Source organism: Mastigoproctus giganteus, chromosome 4, assembly GCF_048544385.1.
Source record: "Mastigoproctus giganteus isolate SK-2022 chromosome 4, ASM4854438v1, whole genome shotgun sequence".
Lineage (NCBI taxonomy): Eukaryota > Metazoa > Arthropoda > Arachnida > Uropygi > Thelyphonidae > Mastigoproctus > Mastigoproctus giganteus.
This window is the reverse complement of record NC_143578.1, coordinates 104,229,263-104,246,325: the sequence shown is the minus strand read 5'-3', so window position 1 is coordinate 104,246,325 and position 17,063 is coordinate 104,229,263. Positions and strand designations below refer to the sequence as shown.

General features: G+C 37.6%; 1 protein-coding gene across 1 annotated transcript in view; it reads left to right on the top strand.

Annotated features, from left to right (window-relative positions):
- LOC150086960 (KICSTOR complex protein SZT2-like) overlaps nucleotides 1–17,063 on the top strand; it is a 1,378,951-nt gene that overhangs the window by 489,680 nt on the left and 872,208 nt on the right. Inside the window, exon 28 of the mRNA XM_090372336.1 lies at nucleotides 7,990–8,221. Coding sequence (XP_090228462.1) covers nucleotides 7,990–8,221 — 232 coding nt within the window. The remainder of the gene's footprint in view (nucleotides 1–7,989; nucleotides 8,222–17,063) is intronic.

Here is a 17,063-nt window from a genome sequence, read left to right as displayed (position 1 = left end):
CATAATTATGAGAGATTCCTTGGACTCAGGGGAGGTACCCACAGACTGGAGATGTGCAAATGTAACCCCAATTCACAAAGGAGGATCAATGGCTGACACAAGTAATTATAGACCTGTGAGTTTAACTTCTGTTCCAGGAAAATTAATGGAAGCACTGGTTAAAGAAGCACCGCAGGATCATCTTGACAAGAATTCAGTTATAGCTCAGACACAGCATGGTTTTGTTAAGGAAGGTCTTGCCTGACCAGTTTGATTGGATACTATGATGTAGTCACAAAAGAATTGGATGCAGGGAATAACTTTGATATTATATATTTGGATCTTAGAAAGGCTTTTGATACTGTTGCACATGGAAGACTGCTGCAGAAATTGGAGCAGTGTGGCATTGGTGGCAAATTGTTGCTAAGGATAAAGGGATGGTTGAGTGGCAGAAGACAGAGAGTGGTAATTAATGGACACTGCTCATTGCGGACTAATGTTATTAGTGGAGTCCCTCAGGTTCAGTGTTGGGTCCATTGTTGTTTTCTATATTTATAAATAATATTGATGATGGTATATCAAGCTTAATGTCCAAGTTTGCAGATGATACAAAGGTTGCCAGGGTTGTTAAGGATGCTATTGACGCTATGCTGCTGCAACAGGATCTGGAAAGGTTGAGCAGATGGGCTGAGAGGTGGAAAATGAAGTTCAACGTTGACAAATGTAAAGTACTACATATGGGAAACAGCAACCCCAGAGCAACGTATCAACTCTGTGGTACTACACTGACAGTGGTAGATAATGAGAAGGACCTGGGGTAATTGTGCAGGCAGATATGAAGTTCTCTGAGCAGTGCAGATGGGCTGCAAGAGTAGCTCATGTTGTCTTATCAATCATATACAGGAATTTTTCTAGCAGGGATAAGGAGGTGATTATTCCCTTGTATAAGGCACTGGTCAGGCTGCACCTTGAGTACTGTATACAGGTCTGGAGGCCGCCTCATTTCAAGAAAGATGTTGAGCTGCTGGAACGAGAACAGAGAAGGGCAACAAGGTTAGTGAATGGAACGAAGGGTTGCTCTTACGAAGAAAGGCTTAAGTTTTGCAAATTACAGTGTCTGGGGACTAGGCACCAGCAAGGTGATCTGATAGAGATGTACAAAGCCTTGAATGGTTTGAGTATGCTCAATGCTGATGGGATACTGCCTCTTGCTCAGAATAATCACCTGAGCGGGCATAAATTGAAATTGAGGAAAGACAGATGTAGGATAGATGTGCGGAAATTTGCCTTTTGCCAGCGGGTAGTTGGTTGGTGGAACAGACTTCCATCCCTTGTTGTGGAAGTTGATAGCCTAAATAAATTTAAGGCTCAGCTGGACAGTTATTTCGAACGAACGGAGGGGTGAAGTGGAAGGGTGTTTTTTTTTTTTTTTTTGGCTGATGCTGCATAAGCTTGCTTTCTTGCATCATATGCCTCTACTAATGCTAAAGAGGTTCCACCACTTCAAGCCTCCAATAAGCAAAGTGGTGGTATTGCACCGTTTGATGCGGGTTATCTACCATCTAGTATTGCCTCGTAACACAGATGGGCAGCATTCCTCTGTGTGTTGTAGATGCCACACCTTGACCCCTGCCTATGTTGATTTGCACCTGGGTGGTCACCTCCTGTATACTAGGTGCCATATCAGAACTTGCATATGGGAATTAACCCAAGGTTACTGAAGTGCCACCATTGTGAAGGCTCAAACAGAGGATTTGGTTGTTGCAGAACGACCGGACTTCACTGAAATTTGGTTCACTTGACTCAAGTGTCACCTGAATATCAGATCCATCAATGTTTTAGACTTCCAGGTAGCAAGCCCAGCTTGTCATATCTGTGAAAATGTCTTTGACAGCCTCAACTACCAATTCCAAGATGCAAGATAAGTCATACCTGTATGGAGAATTATTATTGATATTATAAATAGTTTACTAGCATCTAAAGCCACATTGCACTGCATGTGTTATGTCCTATAATTGTTTTTCTTAGGTCAGTTTACTTGTTGTACAAGCTGAGAAACCCTTAGGGCTCCTCCACCTCTCAACCCTAGCTCACCCCACCTCTTGTTTCCCATAGCAACATTTACAGAGACGGATTTATCATGGCTGTGTTCCTCCTGAAAATTTTTTTTCAGCATTCTTATTCTGTTTAAGGTGTTGCATAACAATTTTTTTTGCTTATGCTGATAATGTGGTGTTGTTGTTCAATATTTTAATGGTAGTTTTCATTCTGTATCTTCACAGCAGAGATAAGTAAATAAATGTATGTAGTAGTTGAATATTTATTGAGTTTTACATTAATTATTAATCCTGACAAAACTAAATATGTCAACTTTAAATTCACTGGGTGTGTTTATTAATAATAAATTAATAGGTAGGTCAGATGTGTTAAAATTTCTTGGAACAATTCTAGACTAAAAGTTTAATGTATGCAGTGTGTTACATTTCGGATGCATTTGATTTTTATTTCTTGAAAATTAATTGAATTTTTGCTTTTTCTGTAATTAAGAGAAGTGAAAAGTAAATAACTAATTATCTTATTACTAATTGAGTAACCTAATAATATTTAAAAGCAGTTCTGTTTCACTCCACTTGCACCTACTTCGTAGTGAAATATTCATTCCATGGTTTTTTTTTTTTTGTTAGTTGTTGGCACATCGGCTTCTGTGGCCATATTGCACCTCCCAAAGTTTTGCATTTTCTACTCTAATCCAAGTCCAAGGCGGGATTCGAACCCGCGACCTTTGGGTTGCCAGGCAGGCACTTTACCCACCCAGCTAGCCTGGTCGGCCTATGTTTTGTAATCACAGCAGATGAAATGTAACACTGGGCTTTGTGATTTAATAAATTAAACACTCCAAGTATGCTGTCAAGACATTCATAATGCAGTTAGCTTATTTCTTCCTTGATGTTAATATCAAGCAAATTATAAAACATATTTAATAAGAAAATAGATTTATATATTCAGTAAACTGATGACAAAAATAACTTTTTCAAACCACTTTTATGTCTTTTATGCACAAATAGAACATTTCATTTCTGCACATCCACCATATTGCCCATTAATTCTTCCTGTCAGAGCATAGCAATGAACGTGATATTTAGTACTTCAACTACGTTATGTGATATCTGTCTAAAAGCAAAAATAAATAAAAAATAATGACAGTAATATTTGCCAGGTTTCTGTTTTTCTGATTATAATGAAATAAGGTGTAGCTTGACAACTCTTTCTGGAAGAGCTAGAAGTATAATTTTATGAAAATCTGACCATTGGGTATCAAGTTATTATATATTCATATAATTACTTGATCATATTCACTTATTAATATTACTAGTTAGTCTCGCTGCTTAATTTTTCTGAATCTTGTTGCAGTAGCATAACCTGATTACCATTATTTACTCCTCTGCCAACCTTTGTTATCATCCCTAAATTTAGACATTATGTCTTCATCAATATCGTTAACAAATATTGAACAATACAGTGGGCCTAGCACTGAACCAACCATGGGACGAGGCTTCACTAATAACATTAGTCCATGAAGAGCAGTGCCCGTTATATTGATTCACTGTCTTCTCTCACTCAACCTTCCCTTTAATCATAGCAGTGACTTTTCCTTAATGCTGCACTACTCCAATTTGTACAGCAGTCTTTCTTGTAGAGCTCTATCAAAAATATTTCAGAAACCTAAGTATATGATGCCAGAATTATTTGCTACATTCAGTTTCTTTATTTAACCTCAGGGGCTCACATCTGGTGAGTATGGGCTTGGCACACCCAGGGCCCTGAGCTGGATATCATCATTCTTCTCTTTCTTGGTGATTCCCTTCTCTCTCTCTCTCTCTCTCTCTCTCTCTCTCTCTCTCTCTCTCTCTCTCTCTCTGCGTAACTTGGGAACTTTTTTTTTCCTGATGCACCATAAGCCTCAGGCTTCCTTGCACCATATGGCTAATAATAATAATACTGCATCATAGTCGACCATCAGAGTAGTCAGACAAGCTCATCCTTAATGAATCTTTATTGTGATTGCTGTAAAACTACTTTACTGTCAACATGATCCTGTGTTTTTACTTCTTTGATCATTGACTCCTTATTTTCTCTTGGAAAGAAGTCAAGCTTGCAGGTTTTATTCATTCATGTTTCCCTGTAAACCCTCTGTAGGAATAGGGGAGTCATTTGCATGCCTCCAATCCATAAGAACCTCCATGATATACCAAGGGTACTATCATAATGGTTTACTGACATCTGTTTCTACTTATTTTAATATTGGATAGATTTTGGCAGATCTAGGATGATTTAATTTAATTTTAGCCTCAATTTCTCTTTCACTCTACTCTCAGTTATCACAAAATCATTTAGCTCCCAGTTACAATTTGCTATAAAAAGTAAAGTGCAGCCATTATCAACCCACTGCAGGATGGAAGCCTTCTCAACAATTCATGCTGAGGGAAATGGACCATAATCTGCCACGCTGGTCCAGTGCGGGTTGGCAGCTTTGCTATACTTCATGCTAATTCTTAAAACAGTTCTTCATGTATGAATGTAGCTGCAAAATATGTATTCACTTTTTCTTTTTTGTTTTTTTTTCCTTCAGTAATCAGAACAGCACTATCAGTAGCTATGTTCTCTCTATCATATATAACAATGTACATCATTCCTTTCTTTGTAGTGTTAACATAATTTTTCAAACATTCAAAAATATAATTGAATGCATGTACCATGTAGCTCTTCCTGTATTAGTGAGTCTCATTGGTATAGAATTTTAGTTTTAGAAATTGTTAAACCATAATATGGGAGATTCCCCATTCAGTATTTACTACCCCAGCTAGTTTCAAATATAAAAATAGTGGGTTTACTTAAAAGCTTTGCAGCTTTTTGCAGTTGATATGTTTTGTCAAACAGTTTTGTGATACATATAACAGTGTCTGTATATGGGAGATTGTTGGTTGGAGGATTCCTTTAAATTTTCAATATACCTCTCTAGTTCTAGTTTCCAAAATGAGGAGGTTGATGAAATTTGACTCATTCCAGACTGGTCAGAACAATTAGTGGATGACTGCACAAGCTGTTGGATAATATCTGTATTGATATCAATTTTTGCAGCAGTGATGGCATCATGTTAATGGACTGATGCACAAATGTAAATTACTAAATCTTCCAACAAATACTGGCCAACAATATGCAAATTCAGGTATGAGACCATTTTATTAAATACTTAATCATGTTTGCAGACATGTCTTGTTTGTGAACTACAGCTACCAAAGATTAGCACCCTTGTAGTGAAGCATTATAAATGTCATTGGATGAATATGCCTGCATCTATTACTTGGAAAGTGACCAGAAGACTGAAAGGCAGGACTGTCAGTGTTAAGTTGTGGCATGGAGTGGTGTGTTACAGTGTCATCTGCACAGACAAACTTTATGTGAAAAGATCTATGGTAAATGCCTGGCATCCTACAGTCAGACTTGTCTCCAGTGATAATATTCTCATCTCAAATATTGTCATCTGCCAAGGGAGGGATAGTTATCCTATGTGTTAGATATGTTTGTCTTTTAATACTGTAACTAATCCTTAAGTTTTACATGTAACTAATCCTTAAGTTTTACATGTAACTAATCCTTAAGTTTTACGTGTAACTAATCCTTAAGTTTTACGTGTAACTAATCCTTAAGTTTTACATGTAACTAATCCTTAAGTTTTACATGTAACTAATCCTTAAGTTTTTACAACTTATTAATTTATATAATTTCATTTAGAGCAATTTTACAGTTTTATTTCTTATAAATCCAGCAGCCTGGAAAGCAAGGTGTCAGGGGTTTCAGGCCCTCCTGTGGGTCTTCATGGAACAAGTAAATACATTGGCAGTGATACGGTAACTAACAGTATGAACACGTGCATATATACAGAACTTGCATGTACACTAATGCTAGGAGCATTGTAAATAAATTGATGAATTTGAAGTATTGATTAAATCATCAAATGAAGATATTGTAGGGATAGTGGAGACAAGGTGTCACTCAGACATAGCGATATGGAATTTCAATATGAGGAGTACAATGAATACAGGAAGGACAACAGAGGTCGAGGGGGTTATGTTCTTATTTAAGAAGTATATTAAATCTAATCCAATTGACATCGGTGACCAGTGCAATGTTGAGTCAGTATGGTCTGATGTAAGCACTGGGAAAACAAAATTGAGAGTAGGAGTGTGTTATAGGCCTAATGACTTGTGTATCATGTGATGAGTATATTGTGTGGTGAGTATACCACACAGCTATACAGAGAAATAGTGGATTAGCAAATCAGAATGTCTCATAATGGGGGATTTTAACTTTCCAGATGTTAGAAAACAGGCCTTGCGCATCGGGTTGCATATCATCCAAGTTTCTTGCAACAACTGACTAACTGGTTAAAATAAATTTATTAAAATAAATAAAATGATATATACATAAGATAAAACAGAGATAAAATAAGATAAAAGCGTTAAAATATAATATAATATAATAAAAGCATTAAAATACATAGAAGCTTTCGAGAAGTTAGTGAATAGTGAATAGAAGTCAATGAATTCAGATAGTCGGTGAATAGTGTACTTCAGTGTATATTGATGGTTGCAATGGCAAAAGTTAGTTGGGCATGATCATGTATCACGAGTCTGGTGCCGTTAGAACAGAATTACTTATGCGTGATGACTGCCAGTGCTCATCGCACTGAAATACAATACATTCTATAATGGTGTGTAAGTTCACTCCCCTCATGTGATTCATAGTACTGTTATTGCTAGCTATGTGCAGTGCTTCAAGCCATGAGCACTGGTGGTAATCATGTGAATAGTCAATGATTTCAATATCCCTTTGGGGATCAAGATTGTGCTGCTCAACTCAATAATGCTCAGCGACTGCAGAGTGTTCAAAATTAGCAGTTCACAGAGCCATCTCATGTTCAGAAACCCGGTCTTTCAATCTTCTACCAGACTCACCTACATAACACCCCCCTACAATCCGGACACGTAATGTGGTATATGGAACCACTCTGTAAGAAAGGAGGAATAGGTGTTTTCACCTTAGAAATAATAGACTGTAATTTCCTCCCTGGAAGTTACACACATTGTATATGATGGAGACGCAAAATCCTAACAAGACATTCCAATATGCTTGGATAATAGGGGATGTAGGCGGTAGAGGTGAATTTATCTCTACCGCCTACACCTTTGATGGACAGAATCTATCCAATTATATTAAGGGAGGCAGCAAAGGAGGTACGCAAACCTTTAGCCATAATTATGAGAGTGTCCTTGGATTCAGGGGAGGTTCTTATAGATTGGCGATGTGTAAATATATCCTCAATTCATAAAGGGAATCAAAAGGTGCCATGATTAATTACAGACCTGTTAGATTACTATCTGTTCCACGTAAAATAATGGAGTTACTGGTTAAAGAAGTAATGCTGGACCATCTGGTATGTGAATACAATTATACTATGGTCACAGCATGGACCATAATCTTCACCTTAATCACTCCTTCCCCTTCTTATCAAGTATTAATAAAGAATGCAAGTTTTTAACTTTTAGTTGGGAAAAAAGAAAAGAATAATTAATGAATTATATTCCAGAATTGAAATATGATATTAAGATGTAAAAGCAAAAGGCTTTTTGTAGAATAGATAATTTGCTAAACATTTAGTATGTAGCATTAAAAATGCAATGAAGCAAAGCTTATAGAGCATCTGATCTCAGAAAGTAATAAATAAATAAATATTTTAAAAAAATATATAAAAAAATGACACCTTTAATATTATAACCACTTTTTCATCACTGTTTCTATAATCCCTCTTTAAATCTGCATAATCTCTCTACAAAGCTAGGGTTTCAAAATTGAATGAACTCCAAGTGTTATAATTCTTAGTAAGTACATAACAGCTCTGGACAATATAGGCAATTTTCAGTTATTCAGATTTTAAGTCTTTTTTATTAGGTGATGTTATTTCTTGTTTGGAGAAGCCTGGTTCAGATATTGACCTTGATGATCTAAAAACAACACTGGATATAATGTGCCTAACAATTCCTTCTGATGTAGAAAATCCACATGTTATACACAAGCGACAGTATACAAATTCATTTTGCAGCACTTCTCCTATTCCAGAATCAGAGCCTTTAAATTCTGAACTTCCACTTGATGCAAGGAGCATTTCTTCTTTGTCATCTGAGTATGTAGCTTAAAAATTTTAATTTCATTAATAAATCATTGAAGCATGTACTTTTTCATTTCTTTATAATATTGTATAAGTTAAATCATATATTTTTGTAGATGACTTTTATTTCTTTATAGTGTTTTGACAAATAAATGCTGTTATTTATGATACCACTTTATACTTCGTAATGATTGTCAGTAATAAACAATTCCAAATTACACTCCTCGTGATTATGAGCATGAACAGTTTTATATATATGTGTATATATATATATATTTTTTACTGAAATATTTCTCTCTCTCTCTCTCTCTCTCTCTCTCTCTCTCTCTCTCTCTCTCTCTCACACACACACATCACCAAGTTGGTTATTATTAACTAAATGCAGTAAAATTAGTATTTCATGCTAGCAAGGATTATTTTCCTGTCTTTATTAACTAAATTTCTTTTTGAATATACTAATAAAATTTGTACAGTTATATTAAACTACATTACTTCTATGGCAATAATAGTGACATATGAGGTGCAAGCCAAAATACTTTAGGTTCTAGCAATAAAATTAATTTAGACTTACGTTAGGCATTGTCCCTTTCAAAGTAGTCCTCCTCAGTTTGTATTTTCATTCCAGTGCTTCTTACACTGTTTGAGGCATTTCTTAAACTTTGACTCATTCTTTTTTGCTGAGGGCTGATGACCCTCCTATGTGTGAGTCCTGTGGCACAATTTTATTCATTAGAGACATTTTAGTTGACTGTCCATATTTTAGCAATATCCATTTTACCGCTTTTAACCATCTGACTGAGCTGTATACACTCAGTCAGATTTTATCCGACAATGACAATGTGTCTGCTATTTTTAGCTTTTTGAAATCAATAAAGGTTTTTAATCATATTTAAAATTTATATGTTATTGTTATTTCTTTTATTGATTTATCTTTTTTATATATTTGTTGTTATATATCTAGACATGGTGGCCTAATTAATTAGTTCACTGAGATGTTAAATTTTTATATATTACCTGGTCTTGGCGCATTATAGCCTTAGTTGCTAATGCACCAATTAAATCAAATCAAATCAAATCAAGCATTTCTTAAACTTCTGTTTTATGATGCTGTCTAACATTTTCTGTAATTCAACTTGAATGTCCATAATTAGCATTAGTAGAGGCATTTGATGCAAGAAAGCAAGCTTATGCAGCATCAGCCAAAAAAAAAAACCCACTTCCACTTCACCCCTCTGTTCGTTCAAAATACCTGTCCAGGCAAAAGATACAAAGAGTAAGTTATGTGAATTCTAGAAGGAAGGGGATGAATCAGATTGATCCACTTAATGTTGATGATCCTGCTTAGATAGCTAACAAACTGAATCAGTATTATGCATCTACATTTACACATGAGGAGTTATTCTGGGAGGGGAATGCTAGAGGTGTATTAAACCCTGGTAATGAGCTAAATGATTTTGTAATAACAGAATAAAATGGAGCAGAAATTGTTGAAGATAAACATAAGAAAGGCACTTGGGATGGATGGAATCTATCCAGTTAGAATGAAAGAGGCAGCAAAGGAAGTAAGCAAACCCTTATCCATAATTATGAGAGGTATTATGCATCTACATTTACAGAGAGGTATCAGTATTATGCATCTGTATTTCCACATGAGGAGTTGAATGCTAGGAGGGGAATGCTAGAGGTGTATTAAACCCTGGCAATGAGCTAAATGATTTTGTAATAACTGAGAGTAAAATGGAGTAGAAATTGTTGAAGATAAACATAAGAAAGGCACTTCAGGTGGATGGAATCTATCCAGTTATAATGAAGGGGACAGCAAAGGAAGTAAGCAAACCCTTAGCCATAATTATGAGAGGTACCCATGGACTTGAGATGTGTGAATGTGACCCCAATTCACAAAGGAGGGTCAAAGGGTGACGCAAGTAATTATAGACCTGCTAGTTTAACTTCTGTTCCAGGGAAATTAGTGGAAGCACTGCAGGATCATCTAGACAAGACTTCAGTTCTAATTCAAAAACAACATGTGTTTGTTAAGGGGAAGTCTTGTCTGACCAATTTTATTGGATGCTATATGATATGGTCACAAAGGAACTGGATGCAAAAATTATTTTCATATCATATACTTGGATCTTAGGAAAGCTTTTTATACTGTTACACATGGAATACTACTATACAAATTGAAGCAGTGTGGCATTAAAGGCAAGTTGCTGATAAAGGGATGATTGAGTGGGAGACGATAGAGTGGTAATCAGTGGACAATGCTCTTCGTGGACTAATGTTATTAGTAGAGTCCCCCAGGGTTGTGTTGGTTCCATTGTCATTTTCTGTATTTATTAGCAATATTGATGAAGGTATATCAGGCTTAATGTCTAAGTTTGCAGGCTATATGAAGGTTGGCAGAGTTGTTAATGACATTAACAACAGTACGCTACTGCAACAGGATCTCGAAAATTTGAGCAGATGGGCTGAGAGGTGCCAACTGAAGTTTAACATTGAAAAATATAAAGTACTGCATATGGGTAGCAGTAACCCCAGAGTAATGTATCAATTGTGTGGTACTACACTCAGGGTGGCAGAAAATGAAAAGCACCTGGGGGTAATTGTGTAGTGAAATATGAAGTTTTCTGAGCAGTGCACAGGGTCTGCAAGAGTAGCTCATGGTATCTCGTCAGTGATATACAGGAATTTTGCTAGTAGGGAAAAGGAAGTGATTATAACCTTATATAATTATATATGGGGATATCAACTGTTGATCCCTGTATACAGTACTGTATACAGTACTCAAGGTTGTCAGGCCATGCCTTGAGTATTGTATGCAGGTCTGGAGACCTCATTTTAGGAAGGATATAGAGCTACAGGAACGAGTACAGAGAAGGACACAAGATTAGTGAATGGAACAAAGGGTTGCTCTTACGAAGAAACGCTTAAGTTTTGGAAATTATAGGGTCTGGAGACTAGGCACCTGTGAGGTGATCTGATTAAGTTGTATAAAGCCTTGAATGGTTTAGTATGCTGATGGGATTCTTCCTCTTGCTCAGAATAATCGTCTGAGAGGGCATAAATTCAAATTGAGGAAAGTCAGTTGTGGGATAGATGTGTGGAAGTTTGCCTATAGCCAGTGAGTAGTTGAATGCTGGAACAAACTTCCATCTGTCACAAAAGTTGACAGCTTAAATAAATCTAAGGCAGAACTAGACAAACATTTGGAGCGAATGGATTGGCAAAATGGGAAGGGTTTTTTTTTTTTGGCTGATTTTGTATAAGCTTGTTTTCTTGCATCATATGCCTCTACCAATGCTAATGCTGAAAACAACAACAAAAGGCCAATTATTTTTAGACATCCTACCAAAGAAAAGTAGCACATATCAACTGCTACAGTAACACAAAGACTGCATAAAGAGGAAATTAAAAAAACAAAAAACATTCCACTTGTGAATTTTATTATTATGATTATTGTTATTTTTTTTAACTGAACGAAATGTCGGAGACACTCGGATGTTCAATTACTGTGACCATATAAACATAACGTATGGATATTTATGCAAAATGTCATTATTCACTTCAGCGAAACAACAGATCACCCTTTGTTTGGGGTACAGGAAAACCACTCTCTTCTAAAACTCTAACAGGGTGCTTACAGTAGAAGATTGACCAGAACCTATTGTCCGAATGTGGAATACCCTTGATCTGCCCACTGGCTATGGATACATGGAAAGTAATTGACCAGCTCGACTTCTCGGTTTCTCATTTGATAACTGAGAAACGACTTCTCGGTTATCAACTTCCACAACAACAGGTGGAAGTCTGTTCCTGCAATAAGCTTCCCACTGGCTAAGACAAAAATCTGCACATTTATTCTATAACTGTCTTTCCTCAATTTGAATATATGCTCCCTCAGGTTTGTAATCTGAGAAAGAGGAAGCCCTTAATCCCATAAAGCCCTTAATTCTGCTCAACCCATTCAAGGCCTTATATGCCTCAATCACATCACCTCGCAAGTGCCTAGTCTCCAGAAGCTGTGGTTTGTAGAACTTCAGCTTCTCTTGGTAAGAGGATCCCTTCATTCCCCTCACCAATCTTGTTGCCATTCTCTGTACACACTAAAGCATATCTACATCCTTCCTAATATGAAGTTTCCAGAACTATATGCAGTCCTGACCATTGCCTTATACAAAGGGATAATCACCTCCTTTTCCCTGCTAGCAAAATTCCTGTATATCCTTGACAAAACCCCCATGAACTGCTCTTGCAGCCTGTCTGCATTGCTCAGAAAACTTCATATCTGACTCCACAATTACTCCCAGGTCTTTTTCTTTTACATTTTCTTTTCTTTTTTTTTTTTTTTTCATGTAAACCCCAAACACGAGAGGTATTAGAACCTATAGTACTTAGTACCATGTTTGGGTTGGAGGTTGAGAAGACGAAAGAAGATATTTGATGACATTGGATTTGAACTTCTGTATACTGTAATTTTCAGGAAATACGTAGGAAGGAAGGTTGTTCCAGAAAACGGCAGTTGAATGAATAAACAGGGAAGATGAAAAGTTGGTTCTGTGAGTGTGAAGTTGGACAGTAAACGGTTGTTGGCAGGTGGCGGCACATGTTCAGACTGTTTTGAGAAGAGAGAGAGAGAGAGAGAGAGAGAGAGAGAGAGAGAGCGGGAATTATAGAAGCCAATTCAGAAGAACATTGCCCATGGAAGTATCTGTAGAAGAGGCATGCAGCAGAAACAGTACGTCTATGAGACAGCAAGAGACAGAAAAAAGAGACTCTGTTAGAGATGAATCGTTAATTAACCTAACTGCCCTCTTCTGAACGGAATCAAGAAGCCTGAGAGAGGTTTTGGGGGCACCACCCCAGATGTGGGAACAAAATTCCACGGTAGGGCGGATTTGTGATTTGTACAGAGTGAACAGCTGTTCGGAAGAAAAGTAACGCCGAGAGCTAAAGAGAAAATCAAATTTTTAGATGTAGAGGAAGCAATATTTGTAATATGCTTATGCCAAGAGAGATTAGAAGTCAGGGTAATCCCCAAAAGAGATATATCATTTTGCCTAGAAATCGGAGTGTCACCAAAGATAAATATAGGAGCAGAAGAATCCTTTTTGCAAGATATAAGACAAGACTGAGTTTTAGAAGGATTTAAATCAGCTAAGTTGTCTTTGCCCCACTGAAGAATTACCTAGAGATCGGCATTTAAGCAATTAGTAGCAGATTTTTGAGAAATTGAAGCTGATTGAGCAGGGCAAGGTTTCTCAAACTGGAATGCAATCTGCTATCATCGACAAAATTATGGATAGGATTTCCAATCAATGGAAGAAGGTCATTAATATACAAGTGGGGGACACCAGCATTACAGAAGAAATTAGAAGACAGAGAGCCATCTACCATCACTCTCGTGAGCGTTCAGAGAGAAAACTGGATAACCAATTACAAAAAAGAGTTGGCAAAAAACAATAAGATGGAAGCTTGTTTAGAAGACCTTTATGCCAAACACGATCGATAGCCTTTGAGATGTCAACAGCAACTGCTTGTGTTTCACCAAACTTTTCCATCGAATTAGTCCATAAATGGGTAACATAAACAATTAGTCCATAAATGGGTATTACCAATGAGTCGACACTGACGGAATCCATACTGGCGATCTTTTATCAGACAGAACGTTTCTAGGTAGTTTAAGAGTTGGCGGTTAATTGATTTCTCCATTACTTTAGAAACAGAAGTAATTGCAATGAGACAATAATTGCATGGGAGGGATTTGTCACCCTTCTTAGGAACTGGCTGTATATGAGCAAATTTCCGAGCAGAAGGAAAAACACCTTTGGAATAAGAAAGTGAGAAAAGCGGCAAAGAACAGGAGCACAGGTTTTGAGAACAAGTGGAGAAATACCATCGGGACCTGGAGCTTTCTTAGCATCAAGATTCGTCAAAATCCTTCTGGCATCATTTTGACGGAAGGCCGCTGTAGGCATTGAATAGAGCGTGTTGGGAATGGTGGGAGGTGTTTTACCAAGAGTTGGAAGAAAAATGGGATGCTAGCAGGTCAGCTTTATCCTTTGCTGAAGTAACAACAGAACCATCTGGTTTGGACAGAGGTGGGAGCAGAGATGGGCAAAAGTTTGGGCCAATGGCTTTGGCAAGAGACCAGAATGCTCGGCTACCATTAGGGCAAGAAGCAAGTTTTCTACTCTTAGCCTATTCAATCTCTAGTTTGGACTGATTAATAACTGCTTTACAATTGTTGCAAGCTTTGGTGTAAGCAGAAAATGAAATTTAAGAATTAGAAACAAGCCAATTAAGATATGCAATGTTCTTCTCTTGAACAGCCTTAGCACATTTATTGGAAAACCAAGGTTTAGATAAAGGATGAGATTTTAAAGTGGATTGTTGGATAAAGGATTCCATTCCTGCAAGAATAATTTCTCTGATACGATTTGAGCAAACGTTAACATCAGAAGTTTTGAAACAGTATTCCGACCAAGGAAAAGAGAAAAGAAATCTCGCAGTCATCCCATTTTGCATTCTTGTAATGCCAAACAATACAAGGTTGGGAATAGCTATGAGATAAAGGCTCCATTGGAGAAGAAACAGTCACCAAGTTGTGATCTGAGGTGCCTAAAGGACCTCTCACTTCGACTGTCTACTTAGAAGGGTTGTTTGTGAGAAAAAGATCAAGCATGTTGGCTGTATGGTCAGGATTGTTTGATATTCTTGTAGTTAAATGAACAATCTATGCAAGGTCATTAGTAATTGCAAAAGCCTCATCATCTCGACCAGCTGGGTCGTTGTGACTAGAAAACGGGAGCCAGCTGGAGTTGTGAACATTAAAATCACCAAGGAATATTACCTCACTTTTAGGAAAGTTGGACGGGAGAAAGTCAAGTTGCAAAGAGGGAAGTCAGAGCTCCAAGTGATTAGTGGTGTTGGGAGAACGGTAGAGAGAACAGATGAATTTAACAGAATGAGGGAGAGAGGAGAGAGAAAGTTATTATTCCCTGTCAGAGACTTGGTAATTCCAAATTACCAAGTCTCTGACAGGGGATATCGAAACTGACATATGCACAAGTACCACCTTTGAGGCAAAAGGGATCGTACAGCGAATAATTTGGACAACTGAGATGAGCAGTAGTTGAATCAACCGATAACTGAGATTCTCTCAGAAAGAGTACTTGGTGTTTGGCAGACAGCAAGTGCAAATGGACATCATTGAGACCACATATATTTGTGAAATGAACCAGGAAGTTTTTGGGAGGTTTAGATCTTTTGGCAGAAAAGCTTACTCTATTAATTTGACAATTTATGGTATATTCAATAGTAAGAAAAAGTGGGGGGTACATGCTGTATGAAGTGAGAAAATTTTTGGATATGGCATACACATCGCTAGAACATACCCAGATCCTTGACATAACGTGGCCTCAACAATGCCCCCCCCACATACACAATACTTGGACTCCTTCCAGTCACTATCTGGCAAAGTAGAGGTAGCAAGATTATACACTAGCTGATCCAGAAGCCTCATAGAGAGTTACCAATAGGTTCGGTCCAGTGTACTAGCTAGCGGCCTGCGAATACCGTTTTAGAGCTGTACCCTCAAAATGTAAAGAAGATTGGATTTTGCCACAATGTTCATAATAACCTCAAAAGTCATCAATCATACTGCATAATGGAAGGGATGGGGAAGGGTTGACCGGAACTTAGCTCTGGAGACTAAACATAGGTTCCACCACTTGAAGCCTCCAATAAACAAAGTTGTGGTATTGCACCGGTTGATGAGAGTCATCTACCACCTAGTGCTGCCTGGTAACACAGAGGCGCAGGATTCCTCCATGTGGTGTGGGCGCCACACCTCGATGCCCTGCTTACGTTGGTTGACACTTGAGTGGTCACCCACCGTGTGCTTGTGCATGGAGGTTATACCCAGGATTATTACGTGAAGGTGCAAGCAGAGGATTTGGCTGTCACAGACCGTCCAGATTTCGCCGAAACTGGGTCCACTTGACTTGAATGTCACCCGAATATCAGTTCCATCTGTGTTTTAGACTCCCGGGTAGCAAGTGCAGCTTATCTGGCATATCTAAGAGAATGTCTGTGACAACCTCAAGGACCTCTACCACCCTAAGTGTCATACCATACAGTTGGTACGTTTCTTTGAATAACTTCTCCCCATATGCAGTACTTTTCAATGTTAAACTTCAGTTGCCAAATTCAGCCCATTTGTCCAAATTTTCTAGATCCTGTTGCAGTAGCACACTGCCATTACTGTCATTAACAACTCTGCCAACCTTTGTGTTATCTGCATAGTTGGACATTAAGCCTGATATACCTTCATAAATATCATTGATAAATATACATAACAAAAGTTGGCCCAATACCGAACACTGGGGGACTCTGTTAATAATATTATTCCACAAAGAGCAGTGTCCATTGATTACCACTGTCTATCTTCACCCTCTCAATCACCCTTTTATCCCTTGTAGAAACTTGCCCTTAATCCCATACGCTCCAATTTGTACAGTAGTCTTCCATGTGCAACAGTATCAAAAGCTTTCTTGAAATCCAAATAATGGTAGTTCTCGAATTTACGAATTAAATCGTTTCTAGCACGCGCTCGTAAAGCGGGAATTTATTTCCCATAGACATAAGGTTAAAATAGGGGTTACGTTCTCAGCAGTGAAATTAGTTAGCCTAATTAGTTTGTTTAAACAGTGATTGATTTATCATATAAAGTCAGACTGTGTCAAATGTGTCTCCACTTCAAAAAAATGTGATTAAAAGGTGACACGAGTAATTACAGACATGTTAGTCTAGCTTCTGTTCCATGGAAAATAATGGAGTCATTGGTTAAGGAAGCTAT